The following is a 20,498-nucleotide window of genomic DNA, read 5'->3' as shown; positions in this document are numbered from 1 at the left end:
AAGGGTCATGGCTTCCCCCCACCAGGAGTTCTAGGAGCTGTATTTTTTTAAGGGTGCTAAATGTTGTTAGGAGACCCCTGATCCCCCTCCCAGAGCTAGTGGTTTAACAGTCATTCCCTGCCCTCTATAGCACAAATGGGAAATGCAAACATCTGTCCTTAAGATACCTGGACATGAACAGAGTAATCTTCGTCCTGCTTCTGTAGAAAGTAACATGCACTTTTCACCCCCCAGGACTCTGCTCTTGCAAGGAAACAGAAAGCCTCTTAATCTCAGGGTCAGGGGTTCAAACCCCACGTTGGGCAAAAGATTCCTGCATGCTGGGGTTGGACTAGATGACTCTGGTGGTCCCTTCCAACTCTACAATTGTGATTTGCGGTGCGTTACAGGGGGTAGAAATCCTATGTCTACTGACACCAGTTCCACAGATAACTAAAGGCGTTAATAGCAGAACCCTAGGATTTGGTATTTGTTTTAACTTTACCATTATATTTTTGGAACACGCCCAGTATACCTGAAGGAGCGTCTCCACCCCCATCATTCTGCCTGGATGTTGAGGTCCAGCTCCAAGGGCCTTCTGGCGGTTCCCTCGCTGCGAGAAGCCAAGTTACAGGGAACCAGGCAGAGGGCCTTTTTGGTGGTGGCGCCTGCCCTGTGGAACGCCCTCCCACCAGATGTCAAAGAGAAAAACTACCAGACTTTTAGAAGACATCTGAAGGCAGCCCTCTTTAGGGAAGCTTTTAACGTTTAATAGATTATTGTATTTTAATATTTTGTTGGAAGCTGCCCAGAGTGGCTGGGGAAGCCCAGCCAGATGGGCGGGGTATAAACAATAAATTATTATTATTAGTAGTAGTAGTAGTAATAGTAGTAGTATTATTAAAATAAAATATTTATGTGCCACTGACTGCATGGCTTCAGCAACGCTGCATGCATACGCGATGCTGCCAATGAGGCCTGCTTTCATTCCGAGAAGTTTTTGCCAGAGATTCACCCCCATTAAAAAACACTCCAATAAGCAAGAGATGACAAACCGTGCCTTTCTGCCATCTCAGGTACAAGGCTTAAAAACCAATTACCTTCAGCCGCTGGAGAAATGCATGCATTCCAGGGCAATCTTACACTTCTTAAAATATGTCACTGATGCCATTAGAACGCCCACACCGAGAGCACTCCTGAAAGCCCAGAGGGGCAGAAGGAGCAATGATAGCATTTTTCTGCCTTCTTATTCCAGAATGCAAAGCAGCCAGTGCCTTGCAAAAGGCAAACATTTGTCGGTGAAAGAACTGCGGGACGGCATTGTGGAATCAGCACGGGGGGGGGGACTTGGGCTGCCCAGGGACAGGTGGCACAAGCTCACCTGCAGTAACGCCCAGTGGCGTAGCGTGGGTTGTCAGCACCCGGGGCAAGGCAAGTAATTTGCACCCCTAAGCCGTGGATTTGCGCCCCCTAACCCTAACCCCCAGATGTTGCGCCCGGTGCGGCCGGGCCCCCCTGCACCCCCCACGCTACGCCACTGGTAACGCCCCTCATCTTATGGTGCCCACAAGGCCAAAACACCTGAGAGGAGCCCAGGTGGGTGCCGCCGGGTGCCTAAGTTCCCCAAGGGTTTTCCCATCTCCACAAAATACAGTGGTACCTCGGGTTAAGTACTTAATTCGTTCCGGAGGTCCGTTCTTAACCTGAAACTGTTCTTAACCTGAAGCACCACTTTAGCTAATGGGGCCTCCTGCTGCTGCTGCACCGCCAGAGCACGATTTCTGTTCTCATCCTGAAGCAAAATTCTTAACCTAAGGTACTATTTCTGGGTTAGCAGAGTCTGTAACCTGAAGCGTATGTAACCTGAAGCGTATGGAACCCGAGGTACCACTGTACTTGGGGAAGGGTAGTTAGGAAGACAGGACACACAGCCTGAAGCAGGGTCAAACCAGCTCGACAGTGGCTTTCCAGGACTTCAGGCAACGTGCTCTACGTGGGGCTACCTTTGAAGGTGACCCGGAAACTACAACTAATCCACAATGCGGCAGCTAGACTGGTGACTGGGAGCGGCCGCCGAGTCCACGTAACACCGGTCCTGAAAGACCTACATTGGCTCCCAGAACATTTCCAAGCACAATTCAAGGTGTTGGTGCTGACCTTTAAAGCCCTAAACGGCCTCAGTCCAGTATACCCAAAGGAGCGTCTCCACCCCCATCATTCTGCCCGGACACTGAGGTCCAGCACCAAGGGCCTTCTGGCAGTTCCCTCCCTGCAAGAAGTGAGGTTACAGGGAACCAGGCAGAGGGCCTTCTCAGCAGTGGCACCCACCCTGTGGAATGCCCTCCCATCAGATGTCAAAGAAATAAACAGCTATCTGACGTTTAGAAGACATCTGAAGGCAGCCCTGTTTAGGGAAGTTTTTAATGTGTGATGTTTTATTGTGTTTTTAATATTTTGTTGGAAGCCGCCCAGAGTGGCTGGGGAAACCCAGCCAGATTGGCGGGGTATAAATAATAATAATAATAATAATAATAATAATAATATTCATCATCATCATCATTATTATTGTAGCCTCACCAGGAGATGCCAAGGATTGAACTGAGGACCGTGGCATGCAAAGCAGAGGCTCCACTCCACCAGGGTCGGTGATAGAAACTGAGATATAAAACCTAGGAGCCAAAAGGCACCACAAACCTCGCCACAATGGAATGCCCAGGCTCCTCATAGATCAGCTGATCGGCACAGCAATGCGGCACCAAAAGACACCCCTCTTTGGGTGCTGTGCTGCCCCACAAACCAGCTGACGGACACAACATGGCAGCAGAGCCAGCCAGCCAGAGGGAGATGTTAATTGCCAAACGTGGTGACCAGACATCTCCACTTCCACAAGCTGGTTGCTTGTCATAAAACGTGCCTGGTTAGTTTTGAACACTGACCAGTGCCTGACTCGAACCCAGGAGACCAGGGTTCGAATCTCCGCTCAGCCATAAAGCTCACTGTGCGACCTTGGGCCAGCCGCTGACTCTCAGCCGAACCGACCTCACAAAGTTGATTTGGGGATAAAATGTAATAAATAACAATGAATAGCACGGAGCCACAGCCTCTCCCCCAAGTTAAAGCAGCATTTGGAAGGGCAAGCTGCCCACATCCTTGGAACAAGGAACAATTGCTTCTGGGCAAGCAGCTTGTCGAACCCTTTGCAAACAGAAGTACAAGAGAGCTGCAAGCTGCAGGCTTATTGGCAGAGTATTAAGTTCAGATACACCAACAGAGCTAACTTAATTCACTTGTGGTTTCTAGGGAGGGTGGGAGAATCACAACCCGACAAATAGCGTATGGCCGGGTTCACAGGAGAACAACTTTTAATACAATGCATCCCATTCCTAAATATATTCTCATGTCTTACAGAAACACTAAAGTATATGACCCTGTTGCCAACACTATCCCACTGAAGTACTAGCAGATGACAAGGAAGCGCATGCAACAAGGGGGCAGAATTCCTCGCAAGTTAGCGTGGTTTGGAGGAGGGGGCACAGGTCACTCCATCAATCCCCAACGCCTAGAATAGACACAGGGACCTCTTCTGCACATCCAAAGGTCTTATGCAGGAGGGATAGAATCCCCCATTCATTCTCAACCAGTCCCCAGTAGGCTAATATATATATTTTTGTAGGCAAGTGGGCTTTATTTTACAAGGCTGCACTATCCAGATCTACGACCTCCACGCTGTAAACATAGGGTACAGTGGTGCCCCGCAAGACGAAAGAGTTTTCCGTTTTCTGAGTTGCTTCGCAAGACGGATTTCCCTATGGGCTTGCTTCGCAAGACGAAACGTCTTGCGCCTTTTTTTTTTAAACCGCCAATGCATTCCTATGGGAAACCTCAATACACATTGGTGCTTCGCAAGACGAAAAAACTCACAGAACGAATTAATTTCGTCTTGCGGGGCACCACTGTATTGTTAAATCTCTTCCATTTGCATTGTGTCTCTCCTACGAGGCATTCACAAGCAGCAAAATGCAGTACAGTGGACGCTCAGGTTGCGAACGTGATCCGTGCGGGATGCATGTTCGCAACCCGCGTCTGCGCATGCGTGGGTTGTGATTTGGCACTTCTGCACATGCACAAAGCATGATTTAGCACTTCTGCGCATGCACGGCCACCGAAACCTGGAAATAACCCATTCTGGTACTTCCGGGTTTCGGCGGTCCGTAACCTGAAAAAACGCAACCTGAAGCATCTGTAACCCGAGGTATGACTGTACCTTTTCATCCTCGCCAGCCATCGTTTATCAATCCGTTTTCCCAAGGCCGCTCTGCTAAGCTTCATGGCTAAGTGGGGATTCGAACTCAGCTCTCTCAAGTCCAGGTCCAAATGCTATGCCACATCGCCACGCAAGATCTCGGTAAATAAGTGTTGGGCATGGAGCGAAAATGTATGGAAGTGAGAGCTGGACCATAAAGAAGGCTGATCGCCAAAGAATTTATGCTTTTGAATACTGGTACTGGAGGAGACTCTGGAGAGTCCCATGGACTGCAAGAAGATCAAACCTCTCCATTCTGAAGGAAATCAGCCCTGAGTGCTCACTGGAAGGACAGATCCTGAAGCTGAGGCTCCAAGACTTTGGCCACCTCCTGAGAAGAGAAGACTCCCTGGAAAAGACCCTGATGTTGGGAAAGATGGAGGGCACAAGGAGAAGGGGACGACAGAGGACGAGATGGTGGGACAGTGTTCTCGAGGATACCAGCATGAGTTTGAGCAGACTGCGGGAGGCAGTGGAAGACAGGAGTGCCTGGCGTGCTCTGGTCCAGGGGGTCACGAAGAGTCGGACATGACTAAACGACTAAACAACAATAATGGAGCGAAATGTTCACTGGGAAACACGAATGTTTGGGACCTAGAGAAGCGCCCTACGTCTGTGGCAGGGAGCCCGCTTGACAGAGGGAGGAGAACTTTTCTCTATCCACTGTCTCCAATATGTGGAATCTGGGATTTTCCTGGAAGAGCTCAGGCCAAGGGTGTGGGCCCTGGACGGGCACTTCATTCCTTAGTCATATGGAGAAGGCCGGCAAACTGAGCCTGCTGTTGGTTGAGTACTGAGTCCCCCATTGCGCTGCTCAAAAGCCACTTCATTCAATTTGTTTTAAAGCCTCCCATTTCTCAGCTAAGCGGAATTGCCTTTCCTTTTCCTGCTCTCTGAAGAGCATGCACAAGCTTCTTACATGCCACGGCCTCCGTTTGAACACAGCCCGAAGGACACCGGACTATAAATCAGGTGAACCGTCGGCAAAAGAACAGTCCCTTCAACAAGTTTCTCTGGAGCAGGTGAGTGGGAAAGACATTATTAGCACAGCAGGTACGGCCATTATTTTAACAACAACAAAGAGGAAACAACAATCCCCCAAATTTCCTCCCCCCCCCCCCAAAAAAATCACTTTTTGTTCTGTTGACAGTGAGACATTGCCAGGCTGGACACCCACAATTTCTGCGAAATGGACACCAATTATACCTTAGAAAAGCCTTTCTCAACCCCAGATGTTGCTGAACTACAACTCCCATCTCCCCTAGCTAGCAAGGCCAGAGCTCAGGGATGATGGGAGTTGTAGTCCAACAACATCTGGGGACCCACAGGTTGAGAACTGCTGCCTTAGAAGATAAATGATAATAGAAGATAAATGTGTTATTTTTTTCCTTCCATCCGCACCTACTCAAAAACAAATTACAGGTACCACTGTGCCTGGGTCAATGAAAAATATACATGTCTGAATCAAACCAGAGTCACCACGAAGTCTCAGCAGTTAGCTTTGCTGTAACCCACTGCCACAATTAGAAGCTTCATTGCCCTAACAGGTTGGTACCACTCTAATCTGGTTTTATTTCTGCACTAATTCTGGAGGGCACCCAGTTGGCGAAAGCTGCTGTAGGGTATGGAAAGAAGGGCTTGAGTCGAAGGCTTCACAGTAAAGGTGGGTTTTTAAGGCGGGATTTGGAGAAAGTAAGACAGGTTCGTCACATATAGATGTCCTGAAAGCCAGTTACAATCAGAAGGGGTTGCAAGAGAGGAAGGATGCAGAAGAAACAGGAAGATCCAAATTATTATTATTATTATTATTATTATTATTATTATTACACTCAAAAGTGGAACAACTACAGGAAATCAGAAACACAGGTTTTTGTGTCCTCAGCAGACATGGGTGCCAAACTCTGAAACGTATATTTGCACGGAGTTCTAAGAGAACCTGCTTTAAGGAACTGAAAGCAATTTGAGACCAAACTCTGCACCTTAAACCACATTCTTAACTTTTTCGGCACTCCCCCACAGCCTAATCTTTCCCACACATGATATATACAGCCGCCTCTTGTGATGACATTACAGCTTTTACGTAACAAGGGACAAAATTTTGCAAGCACGAAGAAACACGCAGGAGGCCTCGAAACAGAAGTAATGTGTGTCCAGTGCTTCATGGCTGCATGGAAAGGTGACCGTATGTGGCTCGGGGTCAAGGAATTTGGACAACCTGCCAGAATTCTTCCTTCATTCAGACACCAAACCCCCAAGCCGCTCAGCTGGGGCGGCAGGAGAAAATTCAGAGGCAGTCTAATAACATCAGACACGACAGCAAGGAATCCCACCCACCCCCTAGTTATTACAGCTAAAGTGCACCCCCTCTGTACACACATGACCCCTCAAAACCCATAAAGTTCTGATGGAGAGGAACAGAAAAGCATATTTACACAGGCCGGCTACGAGTCCCTCCACAGGGTCGGATCTATCACGTATTGATTTTCTGCCTGGTGTTTCTCTCGTACTGAAGCCTTTCTCAACTTCCATTGTGCCTAGAAATTATGACCAAAGTGGTAATCAAATGGATTAGAGCTTCAGAGGCTTTTACCCTGAACTGGCCATCTGGGTTTGGTAAGGAGGTGTAACATTTCATGGATCAGAGAAGGCGGGTTTCAGGCAGCAAAAGCTGCAATCCCCGGCCCACTTACATGGGAATAAGCCCCATCGAATTTAGTGGGGCTTGCTTCCGAGCAAACATGTGCAGGATTGGGCCCCAAGGTGCTGCAGGCCAGGACTCCAATCAGTTGGGGGGAGAGCAGCATCAAATTCATGTGGCAAACCGAATGGTTCAGAGTGCCACGAGGACTTAAAGAAAACATTTGCGCAGACGTCCTGAGATTCCCGGCTGTTGCTGCAGGGTTCCTGGTTTAGGCAGGGAAACCTTTGAGAGCCCTTCTATCAAATGATCCTAAGTGCCAAGGCCCCATTGGATTTTGAGGACCACAAAAACCTACGTCTCTCTGCTGCAACAGGGAAAGATGTGCACATTCCTAGAGTCTCTTCATGTGAAGATTAAAAGAATGCACATAGAAATGGCGGTTTTCGTGCCTCGACCCCTCTTTGCATTCCCATTCCAAGTGACCAGCCAACGACCCATGTAGTTCTGCTATTTTCTCCTCCCAAGATGAGATCTCAAGACCCATCAGAGGCTGTTCATGCACTGGTAGGAGCAATACATGACAGAGAAGCCAGAAGGTTAATAATAATAATAGTAATAACGCTAATAATAATGTTATTTATACCCTGCCCCCATCTGGCTGGGTTTCCCCAGCCACTCTGGGCAGTGGCTTCCAACAAAATAATAAAAATACAATAAAACATCAAACATTAAAAACTTCCCTAAACAGGGTTGCCTTCAGATGTGTTCTAAAAGTCAGATAGCTGTTCTATTGCCTTGATATCTGATGGGACGGCATTCCACAGGGCGGGCGCCACTACGGAGAAGGCCCTCTGCCTGGTTCCCTGTAACCTCACTTCTCGCAGGGAAGGAACTGCCAGAACGTCCTCGGAGCTGGACCTCAGGGCTAAATGATGGGGGTGGAAAAGCTCCTTCAGGTCTACTGTGCTAAGGCCGTTTAGAGCTTTAAAGGTCAGCACCAACACTTTGAATTGTGCTCGGAAATGTACTGGGAGCCAATGTAGGTCTTTCAGGACTGGTGCTATATGGTCTCGGCGGCCGCTCCGAGTCACTGGCTCTCAGCCATACATGGGTACATTTGGCCCATGAGCAGCCCATGGCCAATCCTTATAATGCACTACAAGGCTAATGTTGAGCCAGTTGGGTCTCGTTCATCACCAGCATGATTAAAAATGGCCTCTAGGTATGGACTCTAGAAAGATACACATCTTTTGACCCTACCAAGAGTGCCGTAGGTCTTTATGTTCACGGTTAGCTTGCAAATGGAAGCATCTGCAAATCATGAATATGTGTTCCTTTGCTCCCACCATTTCATAAATGATCAGCATGGATATATGGGGGGGCAGATGGTCTCAAATAAGCTGTTGACCAGTAACTTACCGGCCTAAAATAATCTGAGGTCCAGTAAATTATTTGCAGTGCTGCTGTTCCAGTTTTGCAAGAAGTATATATATATATATTCTGGCTACTGTCTGCTCAGGGCTGTTAGAAGCCATTGTACATCGCTAAAGAAGTAGACAGGGGAGTTAAGATCCCCAAAGGACTAACCTTTAATGGTCGTAAAGTATGGAAAAAATGAAAAGGCGGAAGACTCACACCTATAGTCCTGTCTAGCACATCCCACCCCAGAGGTGGCTGCATTTGGGTTGCTGGCATGCCTACGAACCCAACCCGGCTGCAGGCCCTGAAAGGGTTAGGCCCGTAGGAGGCAGCAGAGTAAAATCAATGCATCTATGATAATGGGTCTTTGGCTCAGGGGGTTAGTAGTGCTTTTAGCCAGTGACAGGGAGGCTGGATTTTCATACCCAGTGCCCACAGAAGTAATTTACATTCAGGAAGAGTTCAGTGCTAAATGGGTCGATGGAAGCACATCGAGGCAGGCAGAGAACTGTCAGCGCCTTAAAAAAAGTGGAAGGGCGGGGAGATGAAGGCTGGAAGGAGGAAGGATACGCCTGACGACAACAACAACAACAACAACAACAAAATAGCAATGGGGAAATCAGAGTCACTGCGTCTTGTTTTCAGCTGTACCACCTGGTAAAGACTAAGGCTCAGCTCATGAGCTTCCACTGAGCAGGGTCTTATTATTACTGGCCCCTTCCTGTATCAAGTCTACTTAAAGAAGAAGCAAACCTCAAGGTTTTACATTTCAAGCCTCTTGGATGGCAACGAATTTAAGCGGAGCGCTGCTGTGAACTTAGCACAATGGGCACTGACTGCTTCGTAGTGACTCGGAGACAAATTGCTAAGGGCACAGCCTCCCTCTGCCCTCATAATTAAAAATATAGCCAGCAACAGAGGAAGCTACATGAACAGAAAAGGCTATTTGTCCGTGTAACTTAGAATTGTTTCTGCCAACTGGGAGCCCATTTCCAGAATCTCAAGCAGAAAGAGGTCTTCCTCATCACTGGAAATGGCAAATATTGAACCCAGGGATTCTGAAATGCGAATCACAGGCTGTTTCGCAAAATTAAGGCAATCCAACCTCCAGCAGTGCTTTGTTTTCATGTTGTATGGAATCTAACCCCCCCCCCCCCAGCCCACTCAGCTTGGAGCAAGGGGCTGTCCCAGAACTTGCAAGGCATTTCAGAAGCCCAGTCCGTCAGGGGAAAGAGCGGCATGGTTCTGGTGACCGGGACTTCTCAGGTTGGCTACCCAGCGGGAAACAAAACCTGACGTCTTACTCAAGATTGGTAACCTTCCAAAGGATAAGAGATGAACTCTAGATTCCTGAACCGTGCCATTCTCCCATGTTAAAGCCAAAACTGCCCGTTTTTAATGCTGGTAACTAGCAACTTATGCACATTTAACTTAGGGCTTGCCATGCGTCCGAAAATTGTTGCAATGCCCGGGAAAATCTGGTTGTATGGTGACCCGTGTCAGATTTTTGGTGAATTTTGTTAAAAATACCCTGTAGTTCAAAAACTTCATTTTTTTGTGTTAGATTTTGCAAAAAGAAGAAGAAGAAGAAGCTCAGCAACTTTGCAAAAAAAAAAAAAAAAAAAAAAAAAAGCCTCAACAACACTTGTGTCCAGATACTCACTTTTTGAAATATGGCAGCCCTATTTAACTTGAGTGCATTCTGCTTTATGAGCCTGACAAAGAAAAATATAAATAAATAAAAGGGGGTGGGTATCTGGGTGGGGGGAAAGACTCTGGAGATCCCACCGGCCATTGAACCCAACGTTTTATACACAATTTTGGCTTCACTCCTCATGCTGTCCCATAACATAACCCTCAAGTGTCAACTTCAGAGGAGCCTCCAAACTATGGCTTGAAGGACTGATGAGGACAATATTCTTCGTCCGCCCCACATGTATATTTGCCGACTCGAACTACGGCTGGTGCTAAACTACTAACTATGTTCAGTGCCAGTCCTCCAAGCCATAGTTTCTTCACATTCTGATTTGGAGGGGCAACCACACTATCCATACCTTGCCGGTTCAGGCATCATGGTCAACTATGGCTGGTCTTAAAACAGCAAACAGCATCCTGGAGACACAAGAGGGGTGGGAGAAGGTTCATGGAGGTCCACAATTTGATGTGGATTACCTGAACTATGGTTTGGGGGATCATCTGCCGCAGTGTTTGATGTTATCACCAAATTCACCCAACCCAACAGAATTAACTCAACCACACTTATTTGTAGAGTTCACACTTTGCATGCAAGATATTCCAGGGGAAACTGGCAATCCTAAGACCTTTGAAGCCTCAAGACCTTTCAGATCCCCAAGCAGGCCAAGAATCTAATTCCACAGAAGGCAGCTGTTCGTTAGGCAGTTCCTTAAGGCCTCACAGTCTATTCTCGCTCAGGGTCCCTGCAGAAAAGCTCTTGAACCCATCAGATCATATACCTACTACGACATTCACTTGACCAGAAGCTAAAAAACCCTGGGTTCTTCTTGGTCAAGTGGTTCAAGAATTCCCTTCTCCATCACCACCTGGAAGCTGCAACACTGGTGGGCTCGTTCTGCTTCTCTTGTCTCCAATAGCAAGACACGGTTTAGGAATTTCTCTTTTGCCGCCTTCCAGCAATCTGTGAAGAGGTCACCAAAAGGCAACAGGAGATGCTAAAACCTAACATCAGTGCAGCCACCCCAGAAAAGCACTCTTTCCTCAACAGAAATCTGTACTAGGTTAATACCTCTCACTGGACATACCCTTCCCCTGGGTACCTAACAAAATTCTGGCCTTAAAATTCCAACACAATGTGCAGTAGTGTGCGTAACATACAGATACAGTTTAAAACCTTCTCTGAATGTCTTCAAACTCCTCTCACACTCCATCTTAAGACTTTTAGCAGAATCAGACAAGGATGGATGGCTTGAACACCCGCAGCACCCCTTAAATAATTATTTTTAACGTTTGCCAGATGAAGGGTTCTGGGGAACTCAAAGAGGTCACACACTATTTTCCAATATTTTGACTGGGATGAAGGTACTGCCTTAATGTGGCCTTTGCATTGTGATTATTTTTCTTCTGATGCCTACTTTTAACTTTAGCTTCAAAACAGACTTCTCTGGGATTCGGGAAGAGGAGTCTTACTCGGCCGCCTCCCATGCCTTAGGCAAGAGAACGATGCACTGTGGTCCCTACTCCTCTGTAGAAGCTGAAATCAGCTCACTCTTGCTACTTTCATGCTGTGTTACGCAAAATGCAGGCGTGCTGGTTTATTCCACCAGACCCACACAATCGGCGCTTGACAGCTGAGATCAAAACGAAGAAGGCAGCTTCCCTCCGCACCAAACTCAACCGTGACACTTTCAGCAGCATCCAGCTCAACGACCCACATGTGGGGCACACCACCACACATGCAAAAGATCGAAGGCACCAATTCGGGGGCAGGACTGTCCACCTGGCAGGGTCCATCGCTGGCGGGATGGACCAAACCACAACCTCACATCATCTCCTATTGGTCAGGGGACAAACACAGCCACACGCAGTCGCCTGCCTCCTGTCCACGCAGCCATAATTCTCACGCCCAGCTCCATTTGTAGAAAAGAGCGCCAGCCAAGGTCACCATCCAAGGGTTAATGCAAACGGTATTGCATGCACAGCGGGGGGTGGGGGAGGGAATTAATAATTTCCCCGCCTTGCAGTAGGTTAGCAAGCAGCTGGCAGCATCAGAGCAGCCCCGGAAGCTACCAACCGCATACCAGTCCTCCAGCTCTGGATGCTCTGAGCCAGCGCTGCTGCATCCCGGTTGCACTCCACCCAAATGCCAATCTTCACCCCCCCCCTCGGCCCCCAACCCCTCCCACTGCACCAGTGGGGGCCCAGCAGAGCATCCCAATCATTCCACAACACCCAGCTGGGCACAGATGCACCCACAGCTGCAACCGCCAGTTCCAAACCTCAGCTTGCATCTCTCCCCGCACCCAATTCAAAGGGTGGGGGGTGGCTAGGAAGAGAACCACACAGCATTTCCACCACACACCCAGCTCCGCTTCACGGCTTGAGGCGGCTCGACCCCCCCATCCGTCGGTATGCCTCGTGTTGATGTAAATAAGCACCCAAGCCATTTCCACCCACGAAGCCTCTTCCCCCCCTCCCCACCAGTGAGCTCTGGCCAAACCTGCAGTCCTCCATGCTTTTGCAACATGCTCGGTGCTGGAGGAGGCAATCGCCCACCAAACACGCCCCTTAGCCCTCACTTGGCTTGCCTCCAACTTAAAGAGCCCATCCCTCCAATAAAAAAGAATAAAACCCTCCCCCCCACAAGCCACATTCTGCACCAACGGCTCCCGCTTGCCCCCCAATCCATGCTAACTGTACCCCTACGTGTGAGAGGCATGGACACAGCTCCGAAAGACGCAGGAGCAAAATAACATACAATAAATGCGATTCAGGGTGGGAAGAGATTTTGATCTCGTGTGCATGCACACACACACACACACACACACCAGCTCTGGATAAGGAAGGAGGAGGGCAGTGACCCCCCCAGCAGAGAGGAATGGGGCTGACTTAAACCCAGAGGCACAGGGCAGGTTTGGGGCAACTAGCAAGGTGGCGGAAGCAAAATATCCACGACCAAAATTTCAGCAGGAGGAAAGGCAGAATGCCACCTGATTGCAGAGGGAAGGGCATCATGGGCAGGTGGCATGCGGTGGGGGGGGCACCCAAGCCCCACCACCACCACATGGGGGCAGAAAGCAGGACCTCCAAGAAACAGCTGTGAGGTCCTGTCCGGAATGGCATATTCCTCCCCCAGGAGTAGAAAGGCTCCAGGGCCGATGGATGGCACTGGTCTCTTCAACCAATCCCTGCAATGGGAGGAGGTTGGGGGGGGGGGTCTGATCAGTTTGAAGGGGAAACTCAGTCCTTCATCAGTAAGGTCCCATCCCTGCACAGCTAGGAGGGGGGACTGGAGAAAATTGGGTGGGTGGGAGTCTCTAAAAAGAGCCACAGGATCAGGGGTGGGGAAGAACCTTCAGGGCAGGATCCTAAAAAGGCAGAAATGTGTCAAGGTGAAGGGGGGGGTCTCTGGAGCAGCCCACCTTACTGGGTAGGAGGAGGGAAGAAAGGGGGGGTGGAGAGGGAAAGGTCTCCCAGGAAGTAGAGGAAGGCGACACACAGGGCCTTCCAGGGGTGCCCCCCACCCTCAGAAAAGAGGGCGATCTGCCCTAGCACTTTGTAAGGAGGGGAGAATTTGGGGTGGGGGGTAACCCTCTGAGCGCACTGAATGTACCAAGGTGCCCTCCCTATAGCAGGTGGGGCATACTGCTACTGTGGGGGTGTTCACAAGGGGGGGCAGTCCCTATGGAGACGAGCTCTCCAGCAAGGAAGGTGCATTGGGGAAAACAGGGAGGGGTGAAGGATCTATGAAGGGGGTCTTCCTATATTGAGGAAGGGGGTATGAATGCCAAGCCCCTCCAGGAAGGGAAAAGATAGAGAGGCGGATTGTAAGGAGACAGGATTGTTGCAGCGGGGGGGGGGGTCCATAGATGAAGGGGGGGAGCTGCAGAAAATATGGGGTAGCCCCAAATGGATGAAATGGGCGAGGGTCAGGCTGAGCAAAAGGGGTCTGAAAGTGGGATTGAGGGGAAGGCGGGAGAAAGTGCCCCTTTCTCTGTATTTTCTAAAGGGAAAAATTAAGGGGGCTCTGCAAGGAGATGGGTGGGGTTGATTCGACCAGATGGGGTATATTTTTTTGGGGGGGGGGACTACGATGACGACTAAAGTATAAATGGGGCTGGCTTGGCCGAAGGAGGAAATAAAAATCAAGAGGATTCGGGAAGGAAAGAGGGGTTTTTTTTTGGGGGGGGGGGAACACTACTGATGCGAGAATCTCCACCTGGGGTGGAGGTGGTGGGACAGATTTTGGGGAGGGGGTTTGGCGGGAGGTGTGGGGGGGCGCCTATCCTTGCGCTGCAAAGCGGCTGATTTGGGTGGGGAGATCGCCCCCCCCCGGCAAAAGAAAACCCAGGAGGGCAGATTTGGGGGAGGGGGACCTGGAATTGGGTTGGGGGGGGGCTCTGATGCAGTAGTGGTGAGGGAGGGGGTTGGCTGGGGGGGCGGGTCTCCTCCTCACCCCCAGTGGGTTGGGGGGCTTTGGGGGTCCACACATATCCCCAGTTCGTGCTGTGGGGCAGGAGGGGGTCGTGCATGGGGAGGGGGGTCTCTTCCTGCCTCCCCACCCCTGTGAGTTTCGGGGGGCAGCTTTGAGGGGGGGTCTCTCCTCTTCCTCCTCTCCCCCCAAAGGATTTGGGGGTCGTGCATGGGGAGGGGGGTCTCTTCCTGCCTCCCCACCCCTGTGAGTTGCGGGGGGCTGGTGCTGTGAGAGGGGTCTTTTCCTCCTCCCCCCTCCAGGATTTGGGGGTCGTGCGTGGGGGGGGGGGGTCCTACCTCTCCGCCATCTTCTCCCCCGAGCCGGCGGGGTCGTCACCGGGCGCGGCGAGGGGCGGCGGCGGCCCCCGCCCGACAGCCCATGGCCCCGGCAGCGCTGCGGCTCCTCGCCCGCCGCCGCCTCCTCCTGGCCGCTGACGGAGCGAGCGACGGAGCGACGGACCGACGGACGGGCTGCCAGCGCCGGCCAGGAGGAGACGATGCCGCCGCCGCCGCGTCCCGCCGTCACCACCGACAACGGCCCTCGGCCAATGGCGTTCCCCGACGGGCGGGGCCAAGGCGGCCAAGGCTCCGCCCCGCCCGCCGGCCCCGCCCTCCGCCTCAAGGGCTCACGGGAAATGTAGTTTCTGCGCCCGTCTCACCTGAGGTGGCGGCAGCCATGTTTGGGCCTAGGAGAGGAGGCCTCTCAAGGGCATCCAGTCGGCCCTTGGCAACATGTCGGAGAAAATGTCCCCGCTTAAAAAAAAACAGAAATAAAACGTTGTAATGAAATGCCTCTCTCTTTTCAGCGAACGGAAAGGGAATAAGGCAGTGAGAAGGGGGGAAGCACTCTGCACATGTTCAAGGGTGCCATGCCATAGAATCAAAGAGTTGGGAGGGACCCTGAGGATCATCTAATCCAACCACCTGCAATGCAGGAATATGCAGCTGTCCCATATGGGAACTGAACCTGCGACCTTGGCCTTATCAGCAGCACATTATCAGACCCTCCAAGTGTCCCTATTTTCCTGGGACTTCCCTGATTTAGAGAAGTCGTCCCAGTTTCTGTTTTGATCTGGTTTTAGCATACAATGGTACCTCAGGTTACAGTAGCTTCAGGTTATGTGTTTTCGGGTTGCGCACCACGCCGAACCCTGAAGTACCGGAACGGGTTACTTCCAGGTTTTGGTGCTTGCGCTTTGCACATGCACAGAAGTGTCGGATCGCAACCCGCGTGCTCACAGACACGACACTGCGGGTTGTGAACATGCCTCCCACACGGATCACGTTCGCAACCCGAGGTTCCACTGTATTTATATATGCTGGGAGCTGCCCAGAGTGGCTGGGAAAACCCAGTCAGATGGGTGGGATACAAATTGATTAGTAGTAGTAGTATTAATCTCCTGTGGCAGTGAGTTCCACAGTTTATCTATGTGCTGTGTGAAGAAGTCCTTTCTTTTATCCATCCTGAATCTTCCAACATTCACAGACCCTCCAAGTGCCCCTATTTTCCAGGGACACTCCTGGATTTACAGAAGCCGTCCTGGTTTCTGATTTGATCCCAAATTGTCCCGCTTTTCCTTAGGATGTCCCTATATTCGCCAAAGAAACATTAGAGGGTATGCATCCAGCTTCTCAGTGCGTGGTCCTACGTTCTAGTTACTTTGAGAGAAGCATAATTTTTTCTCTCTCTCCACATTCTGCACCCCAGGTGTCATTTTATAAACTTCTATCCAGGGCTTTTTTGCAGCCGGAACTCCCTGGACCTGAGATCCGTCACGTCTCAGGTGGGCGCCATCACCGTTATAGGAGAGCAAGGGAGGCGTTCGTGGTGAATTTTGGCACCTCTTTTTCTGGAAAAATAGCACGGCTTCTGTCATGACTCCTTGTACCCTTCTTTTCCCAGAGGCATGAGGGAAGCGCATAGGCGCCACTACTGTGTGGGCTGGTTTGTGGGACTTGTTATTTCCCTGCAAGTGTATGAAGCCTCCGCCGTCTCCTAACCTTCACCGCCCCCCCAGTTTTGCACCTTCACAGTCTCCTGACATGGATGCTGAAGGTTGTATATATATATATCTGTGTGTGCACATAGATATAATGTTGTTGAAGCCGGCTGAAAGCCTTCCTGCGGCATTTCTGTTCCCAAATCTTCTGTGCTTTGTGCAGGCAGCTTTCCCTATGAAAACAGCCTCTTGAAGTATTTATAATATCTTATTTATGCAGAAGTCTTGCTAGCCGCTTTTCCAATTAAAAAAAAGAGAGAGAAAAACAGAAAGATTCCTCAAGGTGACGTACAGAAGATAAATTATCTCAATTTTATACAAATAATATTTTCTCGCCCAAACGCTGTTTCTGCGCCCGTGCTGCCTTTCCTCAGGTGCCTGCAGAGAAGGAATTACGAGTCGCTCTCATCTTTCTCTAACCTGTGAGGGAGAAATAAGGCGTCCTTCATAAATAGGATATGCAGAAATGGCACCGCGGCCAAAGGCTGAAGCTTATGGGACCCACAAGCACCGAAAAGGAGAATATGGTGTAGACAGACAATACTAAACTCTGTTTGTTTATTATCCATATTGTGTTTTTACCTTGTGTTTTTTTTAGGCTGCGAACCAGACAGAGATCTATGGATGAAGGACAGTGTGTACACATTTAATAAATAAACAGACAAGAGGCAGAGGCCACAATGATGATGCTTGGATGCTGCGAGATGTCCAAAGGGGAGCACTCAGCCTATATGTTTTACACACTTTGCCTTGGAGTTGGATACTTTATTTCAGGGGTCAGCAAACTTTTTCAGCAGGGGGCAGGTCCACTGTCCCTCAGACCTTGTGGGGGGCCGGACTAGATTTTGAAGAAGAAAAAATGAACGAATTCCTATGCCCCACAAATAACCCAGAGATGCATTTTAAATAAAAGGACACATTCTACTCATGTAATAACACGCTGATTCCAGGACCGTCCGCGGGCCGGATTGAGAAGGCGATTGGGCCAGATCCAGCCCCCAGGCCTTAGTTTGCCTAAAGGTAAAGGGAACCCTGACCATTAGGTCCAGTTGTGGCCAACTCTGGGGTTGCGGCGCTCATCTCGCTTTACTGGCCGTGGGAGCCGGCGTACAGCTTCTGGGTCATGTGGCCAGCAGGACTAAGCCACTTCTGGCGAACCAGAGCAGCGCACAGAAACGCCGTTTACCTTCCCGCCGGAGTGGTACCTATTTATCTATTTGCACTTTGAGGTGCTTTCGGACTGCTAGGTTGGCAGGAGCAGGGACCGAGCAACGGGAGCTCACCCTCTTGCAGGGATTTGAACCGCCGACCTTCTGATCGGCAAGTCCTAGGCTCTGTGGTTTAACCCACAGCGCCACCCACATCCCCAATTTGCCTACCCATGCTTTATTTGGTCCTGCCACCTACCCAGAGAGACCAAAAGGTGACCAAACCTTTATTCAGCAACTAAAAAGGGGCGAGGAGGAGGCACACTAAGCAAGCCCCCCCAGCCCCCCCTGCAAGAGCCTGTTTCCATAGCAACAGTGACACCCCGGTGTCTGTAGGCAAAAAGCGATGCTGGCATCTCACATTAGTCACAGATCTGCATCAGAGCTACCGGAGGGCAAGTCTGGGGGATGTAGCAACATCCAGTCAGGCCTTAGCTTAAAATGCATCTAAAAGTAGAAGGAAGGAGCAACAAGCACCCTTAAGGGAGGAAGGCGGGTCTCGCTGAAATCAGTGGGGCCACCTACTTCCGAGTAAACATCCCTCCGGAAGCCTCGCTGAGTGGGTAATGATAAGGTGCCATGCCAGGCGCGGAAAGCCAGGCTCTGTCTGCAAACGAAGGAGGCGAGAAAAACACTGAGCAGGGTGGGGACTGAATCATGATGTTGGAAGCAGAGATTGTGTTTTTTCGCCATCGGGTGCAAACACGCAAGATCTCTGGAGCTTGACAAGCCAAGAGGTGGCTTGTCCTGCCTCTGCATGAAAACCCCCAGCCAGGGGGAGCCCACCACTTCTCCAGACAATGGCAGACCCTCCAAGTGGGTCCCTATTTTCCAGGGACAATCGCAGATTTACAGAAGCCAGCTCAGTTTCTGAACTGATCCCAAAATGTCCCACTTTTCCTAGGATGTCCCTATTTTCATCAGAGAAATGTTGGAGGCTATGGAGTTGCGCAACCCCCCAAGCTAAGGAAGTTATAGGGAACCAGGCAGAGGGCCTTCTCGGTGGTGGCACCTGCCCTGTGGAACGCCCTCCCACCAGTTGTCAAGGAAATAAACAACTACCTGACTTTTAGAAGACATCTGAAGGCAGCCCTGTTTAGGGAGGCTTTTAATATTTAACAGACTACTGTATTTTAATATTTTGTTGGAAGCCACCCAGAGTGGCTGGGGAAACCCAGCCAGATGGGCGGGGTACAAATAATAATTTGTTATTATTATTATTATAGTGGTACCTTCATTCTGGAGGTCTCTTCTTAACCTGAAACTGTTCTTAACCTGAGGTACCAATTTAGCTAATGGGGCCTCCCGCTGCTGCCGCGCGATTTCTGTTCTCATCTTGAAGCAAAGTTATTCTATTTTTGGGTTAGTGGAGTCTGTAACCTGAAGTGTCTGTAACCCGAGGTACCACTGTATTATTATTATAGGAAGGCATGCCATCATACCCCAGTTTGAGTGCTGGCCTTAATTTAAATTGTGCCAATTTACATTCATCTGCCCTGGGATAAATATCAAAGGATTGTAGTGCAGGAAAGGACCCTCAAGAATTATCTAGTCCAGTATCCTGCAATGCATCTATCATGTAGCTCCTCCTCTCTTAATAAACTTAACTTGCAGTCCCTGCCCTTGGGGGGGTCTCTGCTAGCATGACTAAGCCGCTTCTGGAAATGCCGTTTACCTTCCTGCCGGAGCGGTACCTATTTATCTACTTGCACTTTGATGTGCTTTCGAACTGCTAGGTTGGCAGGAGCAGGGACCGAGCAACGGGAGCTCACTCCGTCACGGGGAATCGAACCGCCAACCTTCTGAGCAGCAAGCCCTAGGCTCTGTGCCACCCGTGTCCCTGGGTCTATAGATTATGTTACGGGCAAATCTGCTCTCATCTGATCCATTATACTTGGTAGGGAGGTGAAAGGCCACAAATATGAGGAGGAAGGGTGTTTAATTTGTAGCTCAAAGCACAATGTCCTTTGCAAACCTAAAGAGATAATCCAAACCACCAGCACAGTTATTCATCCTTGCTGCACAAAATCTTTCTCCCAATGTGATTTTTGCCAACCTCTACCTTGATTCCAGCAAGGCATTTGACAAGGTGCCCCATGATATTCTTGTAAAGAAGCTGGTAAAATGCGGTGTTGACTATGCTACCACTCAGTGGATTTGTAACTGGCTGACTGACCGAACCCGAAGGGTGCTCATCAATGGTTCCTCTTCATCCTGGAGAAGAGTGACTAGTGGGGTGCCACAGGGTTCTGTCTTGGGGCTGGTCTTATTCAACATCTTTATCAACAACTTGGATGATGGACTCAAGGGCATCCTGATCAAATTTGCAGATGACACCAAACTGGGAGGGGTGGCTAACACCCCAGAGGACAGGATCACACTTCAAAACGACCTTGACAGATTAGAGAACTGGGCCAAAACAAACAAGATGAATTTTAACAGGGAGAAATGCAAAGTATTGCACTTGGGCAAAAAAAATGAGAGGCACAAATACAAGATGGGTGACACCTGGCTTGAGAGCAGTACATGTGAAAAGGATCTAGGAGTCTTGGTTGACCACAAACTTGACATGAGCCAGCAGTGTGACGCGGCAGCTAAAAAAGCCAATGCAATTCTGGGCTGCATCAATAGGAGTATAGCATCTAGATCAAGGGAAATAATAGTGCCACTGTATTCTGCTCTGATCGGACCTCACCTGGAGTACTGTGTCCAGTTCTGGGCACCACAGTTCAAGAAGGACACTGACAAACTGGAACGTGTCCAGAGGAGGGCAACCAAAA

The 20,498-nt window shown here is 49.9% G+C and overlaps 2 protein-coding genes across 4 annotated transcripts in view; one reads left to right on the top strand and one right to left on the bottom strand.

Moving 5' to 3' along the window:
* The window catches only part of ARHGAP39 (Rho GTPase activating protein 39), a 221,038-nt gene extending 206,033 nt beyond the window's left edge, over positions 1-15,005 (bottom strand). For 2 of the 3 annotated variants that reach the window (XM_083449007.1, XM_083449009.1), the window contains exon 1: positions 12,538-12,566. In XM_083449007.1, the coding sequence (XP_083305133.1) occupies positions 12,538-12,551 (14 nt within the window). In that variant the 5' untranslated portion in view covers positions 12,552-12,566. Of the gene's footprint in view, positions 1-12,537; positions 12,567-14,807 lie in introns of those variants that run through there. The other variant, XM_083449008.1, reaches the window with a different exon arrangement.
* Positions 1-20,498, top strand: part of EEF1D (eukaryotic translation elongation factor 1 delta) — a 247,792-nt gene that overhangs the window by 120,965 nt on the left and 106,329 nt on the right. The window lies entirely within an intron of this gene.

The sequence above is a fragment of the Podarcis tiliguerta genome, assembly GCF_965153285.1.
Source record: "Podarcis tiliguerta genome assembly, chromosome: 7".
Taxonomy (NCBI): domain Eukaryota; kingdom Metazoa; phylum Chordata; class Lepidosauria; order Squamata; family Lacertidae; genus Podarcis; species Podarcis tiliguerta.
The sequence above is the reverse complement of the archived record's forward strand: the minus strand, read 5'-3'. Positions and strand labels throughout refer to the sequence as shown.